The sequence below is a fragment of the Crocodylus porosus genome, unplaced genomic scaffold (assembly GCF_001723895.1).
Source record: "Crocodylus porosus isolate Cpor-Errol unplaced genomic scaffold, CroPor_comp1, whole genome shotgun sequence".
Classification (NCBI taxonomy): Eukaryota; Metazoa; Chordata; order Crocodylia; family Crocodylidae; genus Crocodylus; species Crocodylus porosus.
Genome location: NW_017728943.1, coordinates 120254433 through 120271623, shown reverse-complemented (window position 1 = coordinate 120271623; position 17191 = coordinate 120254433). Strand labels below are relative to the sequence as shown.

Below are 17191 nucleotides of genomic sequence, written 5' to 3'. Positions count from 1 at the left end.
GGGAAAGAGGGAAGGAATGGTGGGAGAAGGCAGATCAGGATGCTAATAGTTTAGATGGGTATTTGAGAATGGCTACTGATGTTTTCTTTAGGTATTCTAATTGTAGTAAGAGGGTAAAGCAATAAAAGTCAAGACTGGAAACAGGTGTTTTAAAAATCTTGCTAAAATTAATTTGGCATTAACATTTCTTTTAAAATTAATGCCAACTTAAAAAGAATGAATACCATGAATATTCATTGCTAATGAATGTGAAGCAATTGCTAATGACTATGATTCCATATATAACACTTAACACCAGCCTGATGTTAACTTCAGAAAGGAAATGTACACAAGGTATACTTCATTGAGAGGCGATCACTTTTAGAATGATGGTTTAAATGGAATTGCCTAATAGATTTGTGTCTGTGCAGATGGTGAAACTGAATGCAAAGGTCTCCAGGCACATTGCACAGGAAATCAGATTTTAAAATTTGAATTTTAACCTGGTCATTGACTCTTGTGCCAGTAGAGGAAAAGCAGTAACCTTACACTAAAGAGTATGAGTCTCCCATTTCTCCTTTGGTGACTTTTCCAACCGGCCTTGAGATTAAACTGACAGATCTCTGACTCCAGAGTCCTTTCTTCCTCTGTCCAGTTTGGAGTTGAGAGAATTTTGGGCCTGAGGAAGAGGAAGGAAAAATACTATTTACCTGTGATGGTCTGCATGATACAATCTGTATGTTTAGTTAGCAGTTGTTCACCTTAAGTCATGAGAATGACTTGTATACATGGCATGTGACATTCCTTCTAAGGTAGCTGTAATTTAAATATGACAACTTTTATTTTTGCCAAGATTTTAGTCTCAGAAGACCTACAATCTAAAAAATGCTTGTGATCTGGAGTTCTACTGGGGCAGGTAGTAGTAATAAATATGCAGTTTGACAGCATATAAAAGGAAAATCAATACAGGCAGGAAGTTCAGCAACTTAAAACTATGCTATATAGAGAGGATTTTTGGAGATGGGGCATTTTAAGTCAGTTTTACATAGTTTCCCCAACTCAAAGAGACTGAAGGTTAAAGAGACTGAAAAGTTGTCTTTGTGCATTATGGCTTTTCCCACCAGAAAAAAATCAGAATTATCCAGGTCACTTGGTAGATGGCAGGTATTAAGAATATCTGTTCTCAGCCTCTGTAATAAATTGTCTAAAAATAGCAATAGGCGTTAATTTGAGCACGGTCATAAAGCTGGTCTTCCTTCAGAGTAAGATATCTAGACTTTTAAACATGCCCCAGTGATCCTGAAAATCTAGGTTTTATAATACCACAGTTGCTGCCGCTGTTCTTTCATTTAACTCAATAAGATTTAAGACTGGCATTGCAGTAAAATGTCAGTTCCTTATGAATGTTATTATTTAAGTAAAGATATATCAGTTATGGAGTATCCTAAAATTATTTGATTTGGAAATCGTATACAACTATGTGTTAAAGTGTGGCTTTCATGTACAATTAAAAGATCCAAAAGTCTTCTTTATAGTCAGTGTAACTTAATGAATAAAAATGTAATTTAACTGAGTTATCTCCTAATTAACAAAATAAAACTGAAAAACGACATCTTTATCCTTAGTAGCGTCTTGCCAGCAGCCCAGAATAGTTTCTGGGCATGTGATGCAAATTGTCTGTGTTTCAGAAAAAGCATGTTTAGAAGTGAGCATAAGTAGTAACAGTATAAATACAGAGTTCTTCCTCATCATGGTTAGCTTATGCTTGCTGAAGATAATTTCAAACAGCCCTCAGAGAGGCTTAAGAAGAGAATACAAGCTTAAAGGAAAGGGAGAAAACCTCAAGTTTGACATGCATTCTTAATTTCTTAAACTTAGCCCTGATATTTTAATTGCAATAGCAAACCACAGAAAATATAAGCACTGCCACGTTTTTAGATAGCTAGAGAAACTATGAGGGCTTGTGTTTACATTTTCCTGAAATACAACTGTCACAGAGAAGCAAAGGATGCATTTCTTTCAGTATGCAAGAATCCGCATGACAGGTTTCATGTTCCAGTTAACTTTTAGCACAAACATACTTTGCAGAAACTCCAAAGTTGCTGTGTTTGCAAGTGTTACAGAATGATTTGTTTTTCCCAGAATAGCTTGTAGATGAACTATGGCCTTCAGCACTAGCTGGAAATGAACAGCCAAAACCTAATATTTCTTCCTCTGTAAAATGGGGGTGCTGACTTATGTCACAGTGTCATAAGAGCCCTGTTGTGGTGATAAATAAAGTCTAAGCAGAGTCCCCTAACAAGAAGGATAGTAATGCTTTACTGTTCTGCTGAAAACTGCAGAGTAATTCCTAACTAACTGATGTGGACCAAAAAAAAAAAAAAGGTGAGACTTTGGGATGGGCCAGTAGCATAACTATAGATGAGCAAACAGGGCACAGGCCCCAGGACTGGGGGCCTCACTTCTCCTCACCCTGCACTAGACCCAGCAGCCAAGTGTGAGATGAGTGGAGGGAGCAGAACACCAGCCTCTCAGAGGTTCACTGTTAGGGGGAAGCTGCGGCTGTGGTGGGAGGCATCAGAGACTGTTAACCTTCTTGTCTCCATTCATGCTACTATTTTTCAGCTTTTAAATTGTCACAGAATTATGAATTCCAGGTTAACTCTTGCAGCAGTGGCTTGCCCAGTAGCAAACTATATCATTTATGCCTGTGGGATCGGCTCTGTATTAGTACTTCCACTGCTGCTAGCACTAGAGCTACTGCAGCTATTTTCAGTAATGGTAGATATGTCGTAAACTGCTGTGGTAGACAAGGCCAGCTTAGCTAAAAATTCAAGTAACATGTCTGCTGGCTCTGAAAGTTGTGCTTATGCTATATATATCTGATTTAGTTACTCTACAAGATACAAATCTTCCCTGCCTTCTAAAGGAAGTGGTTAATAAATGTAAAGAAGAGCTAAAAAAGATTTGCAAAAGTTTTGAATTTTGACAACAACAAGAATTGGGGGGGTGTCCTCTTCTCGTTCTTTTCCTTTTTGAAATGTAAGGCTGAAAGGGACCTACAGAAGCCCCTTAGTTGGTCTCGCTGCTCTGAGGTGGCATTACTTATAAGTAAATGGTCTTGTTACCTTTTTATTTCCATTTGTCTTGGAAAACTAAACCACATTTTGGTAATTCAATACCTACCCCACTCTGAGATTTTGAAAATCAATGGATGTTTTAACCAAGTTTACAAATACCCTTATGATAAATACTTTTATGATAAAAGTTACTGTGAATTTGCACTGCAGCATTTTGGCAGGATTTTGGGTACCTTAGCTTTTGGGTTTCTCAATGGGTGGTGTATTGTGCTATTTTGAGTAGAGCTGTGTGCAGATATTTCTGTTTAAAAAAAATCTTTTCCATGCTCAGTAACTAACTAAATGCAATTATAGCCTTGTAATACAGTTTTTAGACCATGTAGCCACATGGTTGGTTTAAATATCTTCACAGAGTATCTCTATAAAGATGTGGCTAGGAAGCTTAATTTTAAACTGACTGAGCCTGTAAACTCTTGAAGGTTCATATATTAGTTGGGACTCTGGAATCTTAACCACCAGTAATAATCAGAATAGTCTTCCAATTATTTCATCTGTCCACTATATTCATAAGATTGTGAATTTATTTCCTTAGTTTTCTACTTAATCTTAATTAGTAGAATATATGACTTAAACATGCAGTGATGTACTCAAATATACAGGAAGAGTTTGTTAATAGTATGAAGTGAGAACATTGCCTGACACACGTTGTTTTGCCAGCATTTACCTTAGGGAGGTATCAAACTCACCTGGCCCTGCAGGCCAGATGAGGGGCACCAGGCTGGTGTGCAGGCCAGATTGGGCCCAGAGACTGACCCCAAGTACCAGATCCACCTCAAGGGTTAATCTAGAGTGCAAGCACTTCATGCAGTGCGCACCGTGGACCAGCTGCATAGGCTACTTGCAGTGTGTGCATGCCAGCTCCAGCACTGCACACTGCATGTAGCATGCACCCATCCCAGCCCTATACATGGCATGCAGCCCTGGTCTGGGGCTCATGCTGCATGTGGGGCTGGTCTGTGGGCCCAGTCTGGACTGGCTCTGGATTCAGCACTCAGGAACAGTCTGGCACAGGTGCCACATGCAGCATGTGCTCCAGACTGGCACAGAATGTGTTACCTGGGGCTGGTCTAGGGTGTATGCTACATGTGGTGCCTGCACCAGACCAGGCCTATATGCTGTATCTGGGAAGCAATGGAAGTTTTGGTTAGATATAAAGAAAAACGTTCTCCCTAGGAGGGTAAAAAGCACTGGAACAGACTACCCAGAGAGGTGGTGGACTCTCCATCCTTGTGGGTTTTTAAGGACTGGCTAAACAAATTTTGAATGGATGGCATAGTTGGGACTGGTCCTGATTTGAGCAGGGGGTTGGATTAGTTGACCTCCTGAGGTGCCTTCCCAACCCTCATTTTCTATGATTATGTCTGTGGGCCTGATCTTAGACTGGCCCTGAATCCACTGTGCAGGGCTGGATCTGGCCGGCAGACTGTATCTTTAACACCTCTGATTTAAGTGAAGCTATGACTGTTAGCATGCTAGCTAAATTTTTACCAATATTATCTGGCAACAGTAGAGAGCACGAGACTTGTATGTGAAAGGGCTATTCAGTGCCATATGCGCAACCCCTCTGAGTTCACTTTACACACACACAAATAGCTGCACCCATTGTGGGACACGTGACATCAAATCCTTCTACGTGAATAATAATAGACAAAAAAAATCTAAATTTATTTTTTACTACAACAACAAACACAACAGTTGATTACCACTTGAAAACCTTATGAAGAAAAACCACTAAAAATTAAAGTATATGTTATATTATTGGTCTTTGGTATGGAATAAGCTGCTAACCAGCTTCACCATCCCTTGTGTTCTCAGTCCTTTAGCAGCAGATTTAATCCATACTCTCTGAAGCCTCTGCATGCATCCAGCATACTTGTGTTACTTCTCCTAGGCAGGTGTTCAGGGTAGGATGCACACTTCTCTGGCTGAGAGAAAAGTTATGCAGATTTCCCCACAACCTGCTTCAGTTCCTGGGACACTGGGCACCATTTCCTTCTCTACAAGCAGGAGCCAAGAGTTCACACAGCTGTGATTACTCAGTGTTTTCAGTAGGACAGTCCATTTTAGTCTGCCAGACTGCCCCTGTTCACACTGCACCCTGTTTGGTAGAATAGAGGTTTTTTAAGAGGGTCTCATTGACCTTCCTAAGGTGGATGCATTTTGAAAATTTCTCTTCTACAATACAATGTAGGGGAGAGCATTATAAATTATTTTAGAGCAACACAAGCAAGGAACCAGAAACATGTTTTCCATTGATGCTTATTGTAGCAGTGGTATGTTTCATAGAGTTCATAGACATTAGGGCTGGAAGGGACCTCGGAAGATCATTGAGTCCTCCCTAGGGGCAGGATGTCAGGTGGGGTCAAAGGATCCCAGCAAGATAAACATCCAAATGTTTCTTAAAGGAGTCCAGGATAGATGCTTCCACCACCTCCGGTGGCAGTCTGTTGCAGGCCTTGGGGGCTTGGACAGTAAAGACGTCCTTCCTTATGTCCAGCCTGAAACGGTCTTGGAAGAGTTTGTAACTGTTTGACCTCATCATCCCTTGGGGCGCTCTGGTGATCAGAAGTTCCCCCAGATCCTGATGTACACCCCTTATATACTTAGAGGCAGCTACCAGGTCCCCCTGAGCCTGCGCTTTTCCAGGGTGAAGAGTCCCATAGCTCTTAGCCTCTCCTCATAAGGCCTGTTTTCCTGCCCTCTGATCATGCACGTGGCTCTTCTCTGCTTCACCACATTCTTTTAAAATCGTGGAGCCCAGAATTGGATGCAGTACTCCAGCTGCGGCCTCACCAGGGCCGAGTACAGTGGGAGGATGACACCCTGGCATTTGCTTGAGAAGCATCTGTGGATGCAAGCCAGAGTTTGCTCGCTCTACCAGCTGCAACATCACACTGGTGGCTCATATTCATCTTGTGGTCAGTTGTGATCCCCAAGTCCCTTTTGGCCATGGTGCTAGCAAGCATAGCACTGCTGAGCCTATGAGCAGGTTTTTGTCTGCCCATTTTCTGAGCCTGTCAAGGTCAGGCTGGATCACCATCCTATCCTCAGGTGTGGCTGCTTTACCCCAAAGTTTGATGTCATTGGCGAACTTGGCCAGTCCGCTTCTGATACCAATGTCCACATCATTAATGAAGATGTTAAAGAGTATGGGCCCAAGGACACAGCCTTGGGGAACACCACTGAGTCCGACCTCAGAGCCAGTTCCCTAGCCAACGGACTGTGATGTAGCTGAGGCTGCAGTTGGCCAGTTTTTCTATGAAATGATCGTGGGATACCACATCAAAGGCTTTTTGAAAATCAGGATATATGACGTCAGTCTCTTTGAGCCTTGTCAAGGTAATAGGTCACCTGGTAGTAGAAGGAAATGAGATTGGTCAGGTAAGACCTACCCACAACAAACCCGTGCTGGCTATCCCTCAGGATGTTGCCATCAGCCAGTTTGTCAAGAGTGGTCTCTTTGATTTTTTTCCAGATTTTCCTGGGGATAGAGGTCAGGCTGATGGGCCTGTAGTTCCCTGGATCTGCTTCCCTCTCTTTCTTGAAGATAGGTGCCACATTGGCCTTCTTCCAACCTTTGGACACTTTGCCTGAGCACCACGAGTTCTCGAATATCCATGCCAGTGGCTGAGCTATGATGCTTGCCAGCTCCTTAAGTACCCTGGGGTGTAAACTGTCTGTGCCAGCTAACTTGAAGGTGTTCAGCCTCTCAAGGTGTTCCTACATATGGTCTACGCTGAAGAAGGGTTACAATTCTCACTCACCCTGGCCTTATGTTGCAGATAAAAAGCAGCAAAACTACTCTTAAGTTAACATCAGGGGGGAAAAAAAGTGTTAGGGGAAGTAAGGGGTTTGGGAATAGGTGGGCACCTCACTGTGGCTAAAATGTAGTTTATAGCCAATGACTTTTGTAAGGTACAACACTCTTGGGAGAGTTCAATTTGCAAGAGGATGCTACTGTTAACTATTTCCCTAGTCTGGTCTTGCCCACAGCCTGAGCCTATGTGGAATGGAGGGTGCCATGGCTCTTCCTGCTTTCCTTTGAGGCACTTGTCGCCTCTCAGGGGCACGTGGTAGAAACAATCCTGCCTTCTCTCGAATGTGGAGATGGTTAACTGAAACTTTGGAATATTTTCCATATAGGGGAGGGAGAGACCTGGCAATCTGAGCAGTACTTTGACATGAGTCTAACAGTACTGCTCCTTTTTTGGTCTGTAGAGGTGTTGAAGATACAGCCCATAGACTGAATTCAATCCATGAAGCCACATCATCCTGCCATTGCTGCTGGGCCTGCAGGGCGCCAGTCTGGGACCACCCAACTCCACTTCTTACAAACCAGATCCAGCACCTGCAGTGCCAGCTTGGGCCTGTTTGGGACTGTGCTTCACATGGCACCCGCTCTAACCGGTCCAGGATGAAAACTATGTGCAGCACCTGTTGCAGCTGGTTTGGGGCAGGTACCACATGCAGTGTACTCCAAGACTGGACAGAGTGGGTGCTGCAGTGGGCATGTGGGGCATCCATGGGTCACCGCTATGCCATATCTGGGCTCTGGATCTGCTGGGTTGGGAGTTTCCAGGTCTTCTTCTGGCCCTTGGGGTTGGCTGCCTGCTGTTCATCTGGCCCATTAACTGGTCCCAGGCCACTCATCTGGCCAGCAGGGCCAGATGAATTTACCACCTCTGGTTCAGAGAAGAGATTGAAAATGTAGAATTCCAAGTATTCCTGAGATTAAGAAAAGCTCTTGTACCATGTATCCGGTTTCTAAGGAGAAGTATCTGAAGGGGCAGCATCCAACTGGTATCCAGAATTCACTGGAGGAATTTAAACACAAAGTTTAGCGCAATGATCTCAGCTAAACAGTGTGTTACACCCTCAAATGAGAGAGGTGAAATGGTCCTCCCCCTTCCTTTCTGAATTATTACTTCATTTGCTTTTAGATTCTGCATTATTTGAGTTGCATGCCTTTGATTGTAGGAAGAGCATTACAGAGGGGGGAGGGGAATGCCTAAGGCTGAATATAAATTAATTCAAATGAACTATAGATTTAGTCTGTCTGTCTCTCTCTCACGCATGCAGATTTGCTCTTTAGAATTAGAAAGGCATGACTGCAAGAAACAATGGTCTTGTGCTATAAATTAACAGGAGTCTTCAAGCTTGTAACACTCAATATTTAAAGGTGTTTAAAGGGCTTTCTGCAAAAAAGAATTCAGCTGGGTTTGTGTCAAGTTGCTGTTTGGGTGAATAAGAGACTTAATGAGTGTATCTTGGTGTACCTGTATCTCTTCATAGGGAAAAACAAATATAGGTGTTTTATTTTATGTTTTTGAAGCAGTTTTTAATTTTCTTGGTCCTTTGAATTTTTAACAACTGTTTTTTCTTAAGTATTAGGTGTTTATATCAAGCAGGTGTTAATGAAAACACAGCTGAGAAGGAAAGGGACTCTGGTTTTGGTTCTTCAACACAATCTCCTTTTATTTGTCACTAGTTGGCTACTAGTTTTCTCATTCTTTACTAGTACTATTAATCCTGTGTCACTGATAGGGGGAAAAGTGCATGTGAGGGAGACCAGAGAGAACTGGAGAGAACAAATAACACTCCCATCTATTAAGCCTACCTTTATACATTCATCAAGAATTATAAACACAAGCCCATCTTTAAATGGCAATATGCCATTAAATTTTGAGCTAGGCACTCCTGAAATGAAGCCTGCCTCTTTTGTCCTGTTCTGCCTATGCTGAGTGCTGTTTCTAAATCCTCTCAGGCAGCCCAGCCTCTTCTTGTAAACCTTCAGTGAAGGAGAATTCCACAATTTCTTAAGGAAGCTTTTCCCATTGTCATGCTGTTACAATTAGGAAAGGAGTCCTCTGTGGTTCAGTGATAGAATCCTTGTCTACCACACAGGAGTCCTGGGTTTGATTTCCAGGCACTTACATAACTATAGCTGTGGAGGCACCAAACATCTGGACTCAGTCTAGTCTTTGGATTCTGTCTCAGTGGCCTAAAGGGAGGATGGAAGGTCTGGGCAGCCTTCGCTCCTCCAAAAATTCCTGCTCAGGCATATGCATTGAAGGTCTGGGTGGCCCTCATGCATACACCATGATCCAGGGGGATTGGCAATTGCCACAATTAGGAAGCTGGGTTTTTTTTCCCCACCTTCCCACCCCACTTTCCTTGATACTTAATCTAAATCTGCCTTTGCTGTTGTTTAAACCAACCATTTTTTATAGTCCTTCATGAAGTTTCAAGAGAATTCCAAGTGAAAATTCTAGCATAAAAGGCAAATAAATGGCTGGTTTTGCACACTACAAATGGGATGTGATATTACTAAAAGAACAATGGGAGAAGCCCTGGGCACTGCACGCAGGCTGTTTACCCTACTCTAGTGCCACACTAAAACCAGAACTAGAAGTGGTATTGCTTATAGCTGGTTCCAGCAGCCCATAGTTTGGCCGGGACTGTCTTCAGGATTTTGCTTCCTGAAAATTGGTTGCTTTTAATAGTGGGTGTAAGTTACCCCCATTGTTCCTCTACTGGCCCAAAGTAGCTTGTATTTACAGGTTTTATATATAATATATAATATTTGACTGGGCCAGCTGTTGGGCTACTCTGCAGATTGTGTAGCCTACTTTCTTTTTTTAAAAGAGTCTCAGTTCACTTTAATTCTATAATCATTATATTTTACACAGATGTTTATAAGAGTATTGAAAGCAAACATCCCAAAGGGAACATTTCTGTCCTTCAAACAGTATTTAGCCCATTATCATCATCCTTTTTTAGCAAGCTTTTATAATGATGAAAGGATCATAGAGATGCAGCGTACAATGCCCTGAATAGAATGAGTTTTTAGATGTGAATTTTTCTTCTCCACTGTGTCCCCAGTATGATTGTAAGTAGTGTACTTCATCTTTACAGATGTGAAGTAGATGGTGTTGCAGATGCTTGTAACCATGGAAACGTACTTATGCTGAGGAAGAAGTAGATTCCAGGTCTTATGAAGTCTGGTTCCCCTTCAACCCTCTTCCAAGGGCTTGTCTGCAGTCCAGATGGGAGGTGTTATGGAACACATGTATGCCTACTTACACACTAACTTTTGATATAGATTACTCAGTAGCAATGCAGGCACAGCAGCACAGATTTCACTCAAGTCTAGCAACCAAATTATATACCCAGGTTCCCTAGTAGTCAGGCATAACCTGTATTGAAATATGTGCAAACGCCATCTTACCTCCTGCTGTTTAGTTAGTGTAGGTATTCCTTACCATGTTGCAATTGCACCTCCAGTTCAGTGTGGGCATGCCATACTTTGATGGGAGAAAGCATATTGCGTGCATCATCATGTTATCCATCCAGAAACACTGCCCCTGTCTCTTGAGTTAAAATGTATGCATTTAGTGCAGAATTCTGTTTCACACCACTGAAGTGGTCCTCAAGCTTTTGGCCCAGCAAGCCAAACGAGTGACATGGAGATGATTGAACAGCTGGATAGCCCTGGGGCCTGTGCCACCCTGCCTGGCCCCATGTGGTGGGATGGGGCCCAGCATGCCAGGAGTGGGTCATGGTGGCCTCCACCTCCCCTGCTTGGCTCTGCATGTTGTCAGCCCTGCATACCAAGATGAGGCACTGATCTAGCACACAGGATTGGGGGCTCCCTGTGGCTCCAGAAATTTAACAATAGGGGAGCAGCACCACTGTTTCCTCGCCATCAAATGTTTGAATGTGTGGGAAAGCCCCAGGGTCAGATGATACTGTGTTGCAGGTTGAACATCCCTCCCTTAATGGATAACCAAACTGCAGCTTGAGACCTAGCTAATGCTGCATCACCCAACTGAAGTGCAGGAGTGGTTCTGTTACCCATTCTGGGAGATCATGTACCATCCCGCCACCCTTATAGGACTAGGTTTTCTCACTGGAGACTTGCAGATGTTCCCCTGTTCCTCTAATGGTGGCCCTTGCACACCCAGAGAGGGTGATTGAGTTGCTCCTGCACTTCAAGTGGGTAACACAGAACTAGTTTTAAGCTTCTCTTTGGTTGTCCACTAGGTGAAATTGATTCTCCCTTAGTGACTACTTGTACACATACTGCAGAACTTTTATAACAAATATGTTTATATGGCATTTTGTTTAGGAGCATTTCAGCATGTCCGTTTAAACTCTTGTTGTGGCATTTGGATGCTGGGCTAGGTTGTTGGCATTTCCAAGCCTCCTGGAATTAAACTAGGAAGTGCAAATATTTTTGTTACAGGCTGAGCAAAAGATTTATTTAATGTTGGTGGTACAAAATGAGGAGAATATGGGCTTGGATCCACTGTGGGCTTTCAGGTGCACCTTTGGAATTCTCTCCAGTTATTTTGTCCTGGCTAGTTTATCCATAATTTACTGCTAAATTCTGTTCCAGTATTTTAAAAGAGTTATAGAAAAACTGACTCTCAAATGTGCTAGTCCTTTACAGCAACTGCCGGTTTTTATAACACCGCGTGTGGTGCTATCAGTAAACACAACTATCTCCATGTCTCAAGTGGCAATAAGTTTTCAGGTTAGTAGAAACCAAGGTTTGCCTTTTTTTCCAAATCTAACTTTTGTTTATTGTGAAAAATACATTTTGTATTATTGGATAATTCTGAATTTACCATATGCTAATTGTAGTACTGTAACGGGATATTATTATTATAACTTTTAACACAGCATAAACAAATAATTCCAGATAAAACTGTGTTAAAAAACCCTTCAGATACTGCTCTGATCCTAGAGAAAGAGCTTTTATATAAACAAGAAAATCTATTTGGAAAAACAAATCCATGAGCCTACTCCATATGATTAAGGAGTAAATATGTGAATACCTTTGTACTGGTTTGGTCCTGTTGATTAGATTATCTATAGTCAGTCACATTGCATCTAACTAGCTATAGGTTTTGATTGACCCTTGTCAGTACTGAGTAAAATCCAACCAGTGGTAATCTTGCTTTTGCAAAAGCTGTAGAGGAACAAGTGGGAGTTCATGTGGGGAAGGATACCTCAAATCAATTATTATGACAAAGGTTTGAGACTTCCCGTCATCTGGCTGAATGTGTTAAGAATGGCCTAGATTTGAGACTGATCTGGTAGTTAGAGGAACATGTTCCTTGTTTTGACCCAAGTGGAGCTACTTTTGGTGAAGGGGGAAGGATTTTTTTTGGATAAATTTCTTGTTTGGAGACATGGCGCAGTTGTCAGAAATTTCTCAGTAGCAGCCACTATACAAAAGGCTTGCAATGTAACTTCATACTTTTTGTGCTTGTACCCTTTGCATACTTTTCTTTGGGGTTGGTGTCTGATCTGGAGCTTTGCCTGAAGGATAAATTTCTTTTTGCTTGTTTGTTTTGGACAGAGAGCAAAATTTGAGGGAAGTGAAGAAGAAAATATCTTGTTGTACTTAAGACAATGTCAACAATAACAAAAACTCATCCTCTTAAAGTACATCAAAAACCTGCTGTTTAGAATGTGCCACTTGACATGGGGAGCCTCTTCTAGTTCTTGAAGGACGGTGCCCTTGTTCAGGGGTTGGCAACCTGCAGCACATGATACAAGTGGCATGGGCAGTCTGTGGGTGGCATGTGGCAGATAAGGGAAGGGAAAGGCGGCACAGCAGCAAATAGGACAAGCAGCAAAGTACAGTAACAGATCAGGCAGGGAGCACAGGGCCTGTAGCAGAAAGCAGAGCAGCACATTGGGAAGAGGGAAAGGATTGGAGTAGCACTTGGGGAAGGTGTGGGGCTAATTTGTGGTGTGCCTGCCAAAACAGTGCTGCCCTAGTGTATGGTTGTCACGAGTAAATGCAGCAAGAGAGTAGATGATGTGTAGCAGTTAAGCCTGTATGCACTTGGAGGGCAAACTTCTTCCATTTCAAACATGTGACGAGAGTGTGCATGTCATGTGTGCACTGAGATTTCTGGAAATGGGATGGAAAATTCCAGCTGAATATTCAAATATTACATTTAGGCTTTACTCTTCCTTAAATAAATAATAAACCCATGTTGTTAGGGGAAGATGACAAAATATTGATTATATCTAATCTTTCTTCCAGGAATTTATCAAAGAGCTGCTAACTCGGATAAGAGGAATGAGGAAGCTCAGCCCCCCTCAAAAGAAAACTATATAACTACTTGCCATTAGCACTCCGCAACAGACAGCAAGGGAAATGGGACTTCAACTACAAGACCCTTATTAAAATAGTTGTCTTTCTCTGCAACAATTTTTGTTTCATTCAGTTTTGACTCTTATTCAAAGGAGTTCTCATGTATTAAGATTTTTTTTTTAGGTCTCTTTTTTTTTTATCAAAGATTCCAACATTTTGGATGGTGGTCGAATATCACATGAGGATTATCAAAGCAGGAAGAATCCAGGAATTAGTGACCGCTTCATGGCAAAGAGGTGCCGCAGTCAGAAGAACTTATAAACTTACAGAGCTAGGAGACTTTTTTTTCCTTGCAGCTAGTTGGTAACACTTATTTTTAAAGTTGGTTGTACATTTAACTCATGGATGTCAAGTTTTCTCATGCTTGTATGTACATATACTGTTGGGTTGTGAATACTGTTTCACATGACTGGGAGGAACGTTTGTGACAGTAAACTATTAATTGTGGTTATTGCAAATTTGTTATGAAAAAAACAACAGTATAGATTACTGAAATGAGTGCTACCATCTTCTAAATACATTTTAAAAAAGCAAAGTGAAAAACTTTGGCATATCTTCTTAGTCGGAAACTGACGTGAGAAATGGGGAATTTTTTAAGGGCTTAATTTGTAGACTTTGAGTAATTTTATTGACTGATGCTTTGCCAGATCATTTCCTCTCCACCTTGTGGTGTTTTTAGAATTGTATTAACCTGCTCCAGGGGTCAGCAACTTATGGCCTACGGAGCTTTTGGATCTGGCCTGCAGAGCTGTGGCTTTGGCAGTCTGCAGTGGTGGTAGTGAGAGGGGATGGGGGGCCTCTGCCTGTGCTGCAGCTGGGCACCCAGGGCTTGGAGGAGCTCTTGCTTTGCTGTGCTGCATTTGGTCTGCAGGGGCTCCATCAGAGGGGAGCTCTCCCTGCACCTACAGCCAGGCAGTGGGAAGAAGTGGTGGAGGTGACTGGGTCCCCGTGCCTGCCCAACTCGGACCCGAACTGGGTCATTCGGGCCCCTTCTGGAAAACATTGCTGACTCCTGTCCTGCTTTGTAAGGGCCTGATGTGACATTTAGAGAAATGTACATCACCCTTTGAAAGATGCTTCATGATGGGGAAGCAGGGGGGAAGCAAGTGCTACCTAAACAAACTAAAAGCAGCTATCTTGCATTCAGTTATGTGATTTAACCAAACAGATTCCTCTTTTAGTGAAGTAGGTAAAGAACATTTGTTTTATAGCTCTGTTGTTGGTATGTGGGTGGGGTGGGGGGTCTTGTTAGCTTTGAGTCCTCGTTATTTGTGAAAGCAAGAAGAAAATTATTTCAAGAGATCATTGTGTCTCTCTTCTGGAAAATGTCTTTAACTAAGATAACTCCATAAGCTACCATATGCCGGTAGATGACAGTAGTCAGGCATTTTTTTTATCAAGGGTGCTCTGAACATATTTTATTTTTAAAAGAAGTACATGTTTGTGAATTTTATGTATACTGGCAAGCTTTTTTTAAATGTATTTAATTTTGTAATGTTTATCAACAATTTTATTTACCAGATATTTACCCAAATAAATGGAACAACTTGTGACTTGTTGGTATTACATTTTACAACACTAGTGTTACTGAATATACTGACAAGTGATGTGGATGCATAAACAGCAAATGAATGGATTGGTGAATATCCATCAATCCAGCATAAACTAGCCATAATGCACTAGCTTTCAAAAAGATGGCATTACAAAGACAATTGTGAACAGTTCTCTTGTTACCATGAGAGCTTTTTCCAGTGCAAAGAAGGACAAACTATTCCTCATCCTTCCTTTTAAAGTTTGAATGTTTCTTTCAGGAAAGCTTTCTGGTGCTTTCTCCTTAAAAATATTAGGAACATAAAGCTTATTTTTCCTGTTGTGCTCTAAGATAATCTAAGCATTGGAGTAGAGAAATCTTATAGTAACTGAAGGAATGCCAGTACTGATTTTTTTTTTTTTTTTTTAATGGGCCTTTTTTTTTTTTTTTTTTTTTTTACCTCCCAGGCATGTATAAGGAATTTTGGTAAATGTTAAGAAGAACAGCAATTTTAGTCGATGGTAAACTTGGTTTTACAGCATCTCCAAATTTAGGTCTTGCCCCTTTTGGTGTCATGATCTAGTTCTTTAGTTTTCCAAGGAGTTTTACAGCAAAGACAGAAGTTGAAACTTGAGGTGAAATCCTGCACCCAGTGAAGAAGATGGTGAATTTAGTTTAAGATTTTGCCCTTGACCTTCTACTATTTGTGACATTAGCCATGTCAGTGAAAATCTTTCAGGTCTCAAAGAAGTACTATGTTAGCCTTCAAGAGGATCAGCAGCACAGCTAAAGTCACTTGACAAGAGGTGACTCCTTAGAATGCATTCCGACTATGCTGATCGCCTGTAGATTGTTGTTCTTCTCTATTATTTTTAGAGAAGACAAACTCAGATGCAAACCTTTAACTTACTACCAATACTTGTAAGGCCTTTTTGTGTGTTAGACTTCACTAATCTTTGCAGTTAAAAATCCAGTCATTTTGTTTTGTGCTGAAATTCATTACTCATTTACTCAATGCTGAAAAAGAAGTCCTGTGGAAGTCCTTCCCTTGTCTTCAACATTTTTTACAGGAAACAGAAATGCCATGTCTGTCAATACCCAATGAATAGATTTTGGTGAACTGTTGACAGTAAGAAACTCTCCAGTGCTGGTGACTTGAGTGGTGTTCAGATTCTCAACCTCTGGCGTGGATTTTTTTCAAAACAAAGTCCTCTTGCACAAATGCAACTCCCTATAAGCTCCAGACTTTATTTATCCACATGCTAATAACAGATGGGCTGTATAGATTTGCACAATTCTGAAACTATAGATTTGCTCTATAGATGGGTTGTATAGAGAGTTTGCATAATTCAGAGTATCCATATATGCTATGCATGTATGCGTAGCTGCCTTGTATCTAGAATCACACCCCAGAGCTGAATGCCCTGTGTGATCTGCTATTTCAAGTTCACTTGGGTCTATAAAGATTTTTTTTAAGTATGGTAAACTTTCCAGTACTGTGATAAAGTATAGCAGGACTGAAAATATACCAAATTACAAACATATAGGTAACATAATGACTGTCTTTTATTTTCCGCAAGCAGTGTGTGGCACTACTTGAAAATATAAGTAAAAATTATGTACAAGGTCACTAAATGTTAATTGGCCAGAAAGGGGTAATTGCTCTTTTCAGCCTTAATTGCATCCTTTGTGCTTTCTTGAACTGCACACTGCAGGTGTTGCTGGAAACAATGCTATCATCTCTTTAGAAACAGTCTGTAAGAGATAACCCTTGCATTTCTAAAATCAAGAGTAATAACTTGCTATTTTGCCCAGTGTGTGAACACAGGAGAGTCAGTGCTGAAAATGCTTCTCTCTCAAAGTGGTGGTAAGCAAAAATGAATTTTAAAAAGCCTTTCTTTGCAGCTTGTATAACTAGCCTGGGGAATTCTAGAGTCTGATTCTCCTTTCTTTCTCTTTAATACAGTTATTCTTGGCTCTCTGGTGTAAGGTGGGAAAGAATAAAAAATACCAACTCTTGCAAAATATTGCGAGTTGTGATTTCTAAATAAAATGAAGTCTGACTCATGATCTCACAACAGAACTCTCAAGTCTCGGGATTTTTCTTCTGGCATGTGTAGAGCAGTACCCAGCAGGTAAGTCTGTGGAGGGGAAGTGGTGGGGGACAGAGGTGAATGGGGGCCGGGGCAGGTCATGCAACAGAGCCACAGGCAGCTTGTCCAGAGGCGCTGGGGGGGGGTGGTAGTTCCCCACCTCTGTGCGCATCCCTGGGGAAGGCATGGGGGCATGTGCCCCTCAGATTCATGCATGGGGCAGACACAGATTGCCCACTGCGAGCCGGGGCTTTGTGCCCTGCTGCCTTTGCCC

General features: G+C 41.7%; 1 protein-coding gene across 1 annotated transcript in view; it reads left to right on the top strand.

Moving 5' to 3' along the window:
- The window catches only part of PPP1R14C (protein phosphatase 1 regulatory inhibitor subunit 14C), a 120360-nt gene extending 105514 nt beyond the window's left edge, over window positions 1–14846 (top strand). The window contains exon 7 of the mRNA XM_019548631.1: window positions 13183–14846. Coding sequence (XP_019404176.1) covers window positions 13183–13257 — 75 coding nt within the window. The 3' untranslated portion in view covers window positions 13258–14846. The remainder of the gene's footprint in view (window positions 1–13182) is intronic.
- Window positions 14847–17191: the final 2345 nt, after the last annotated feature.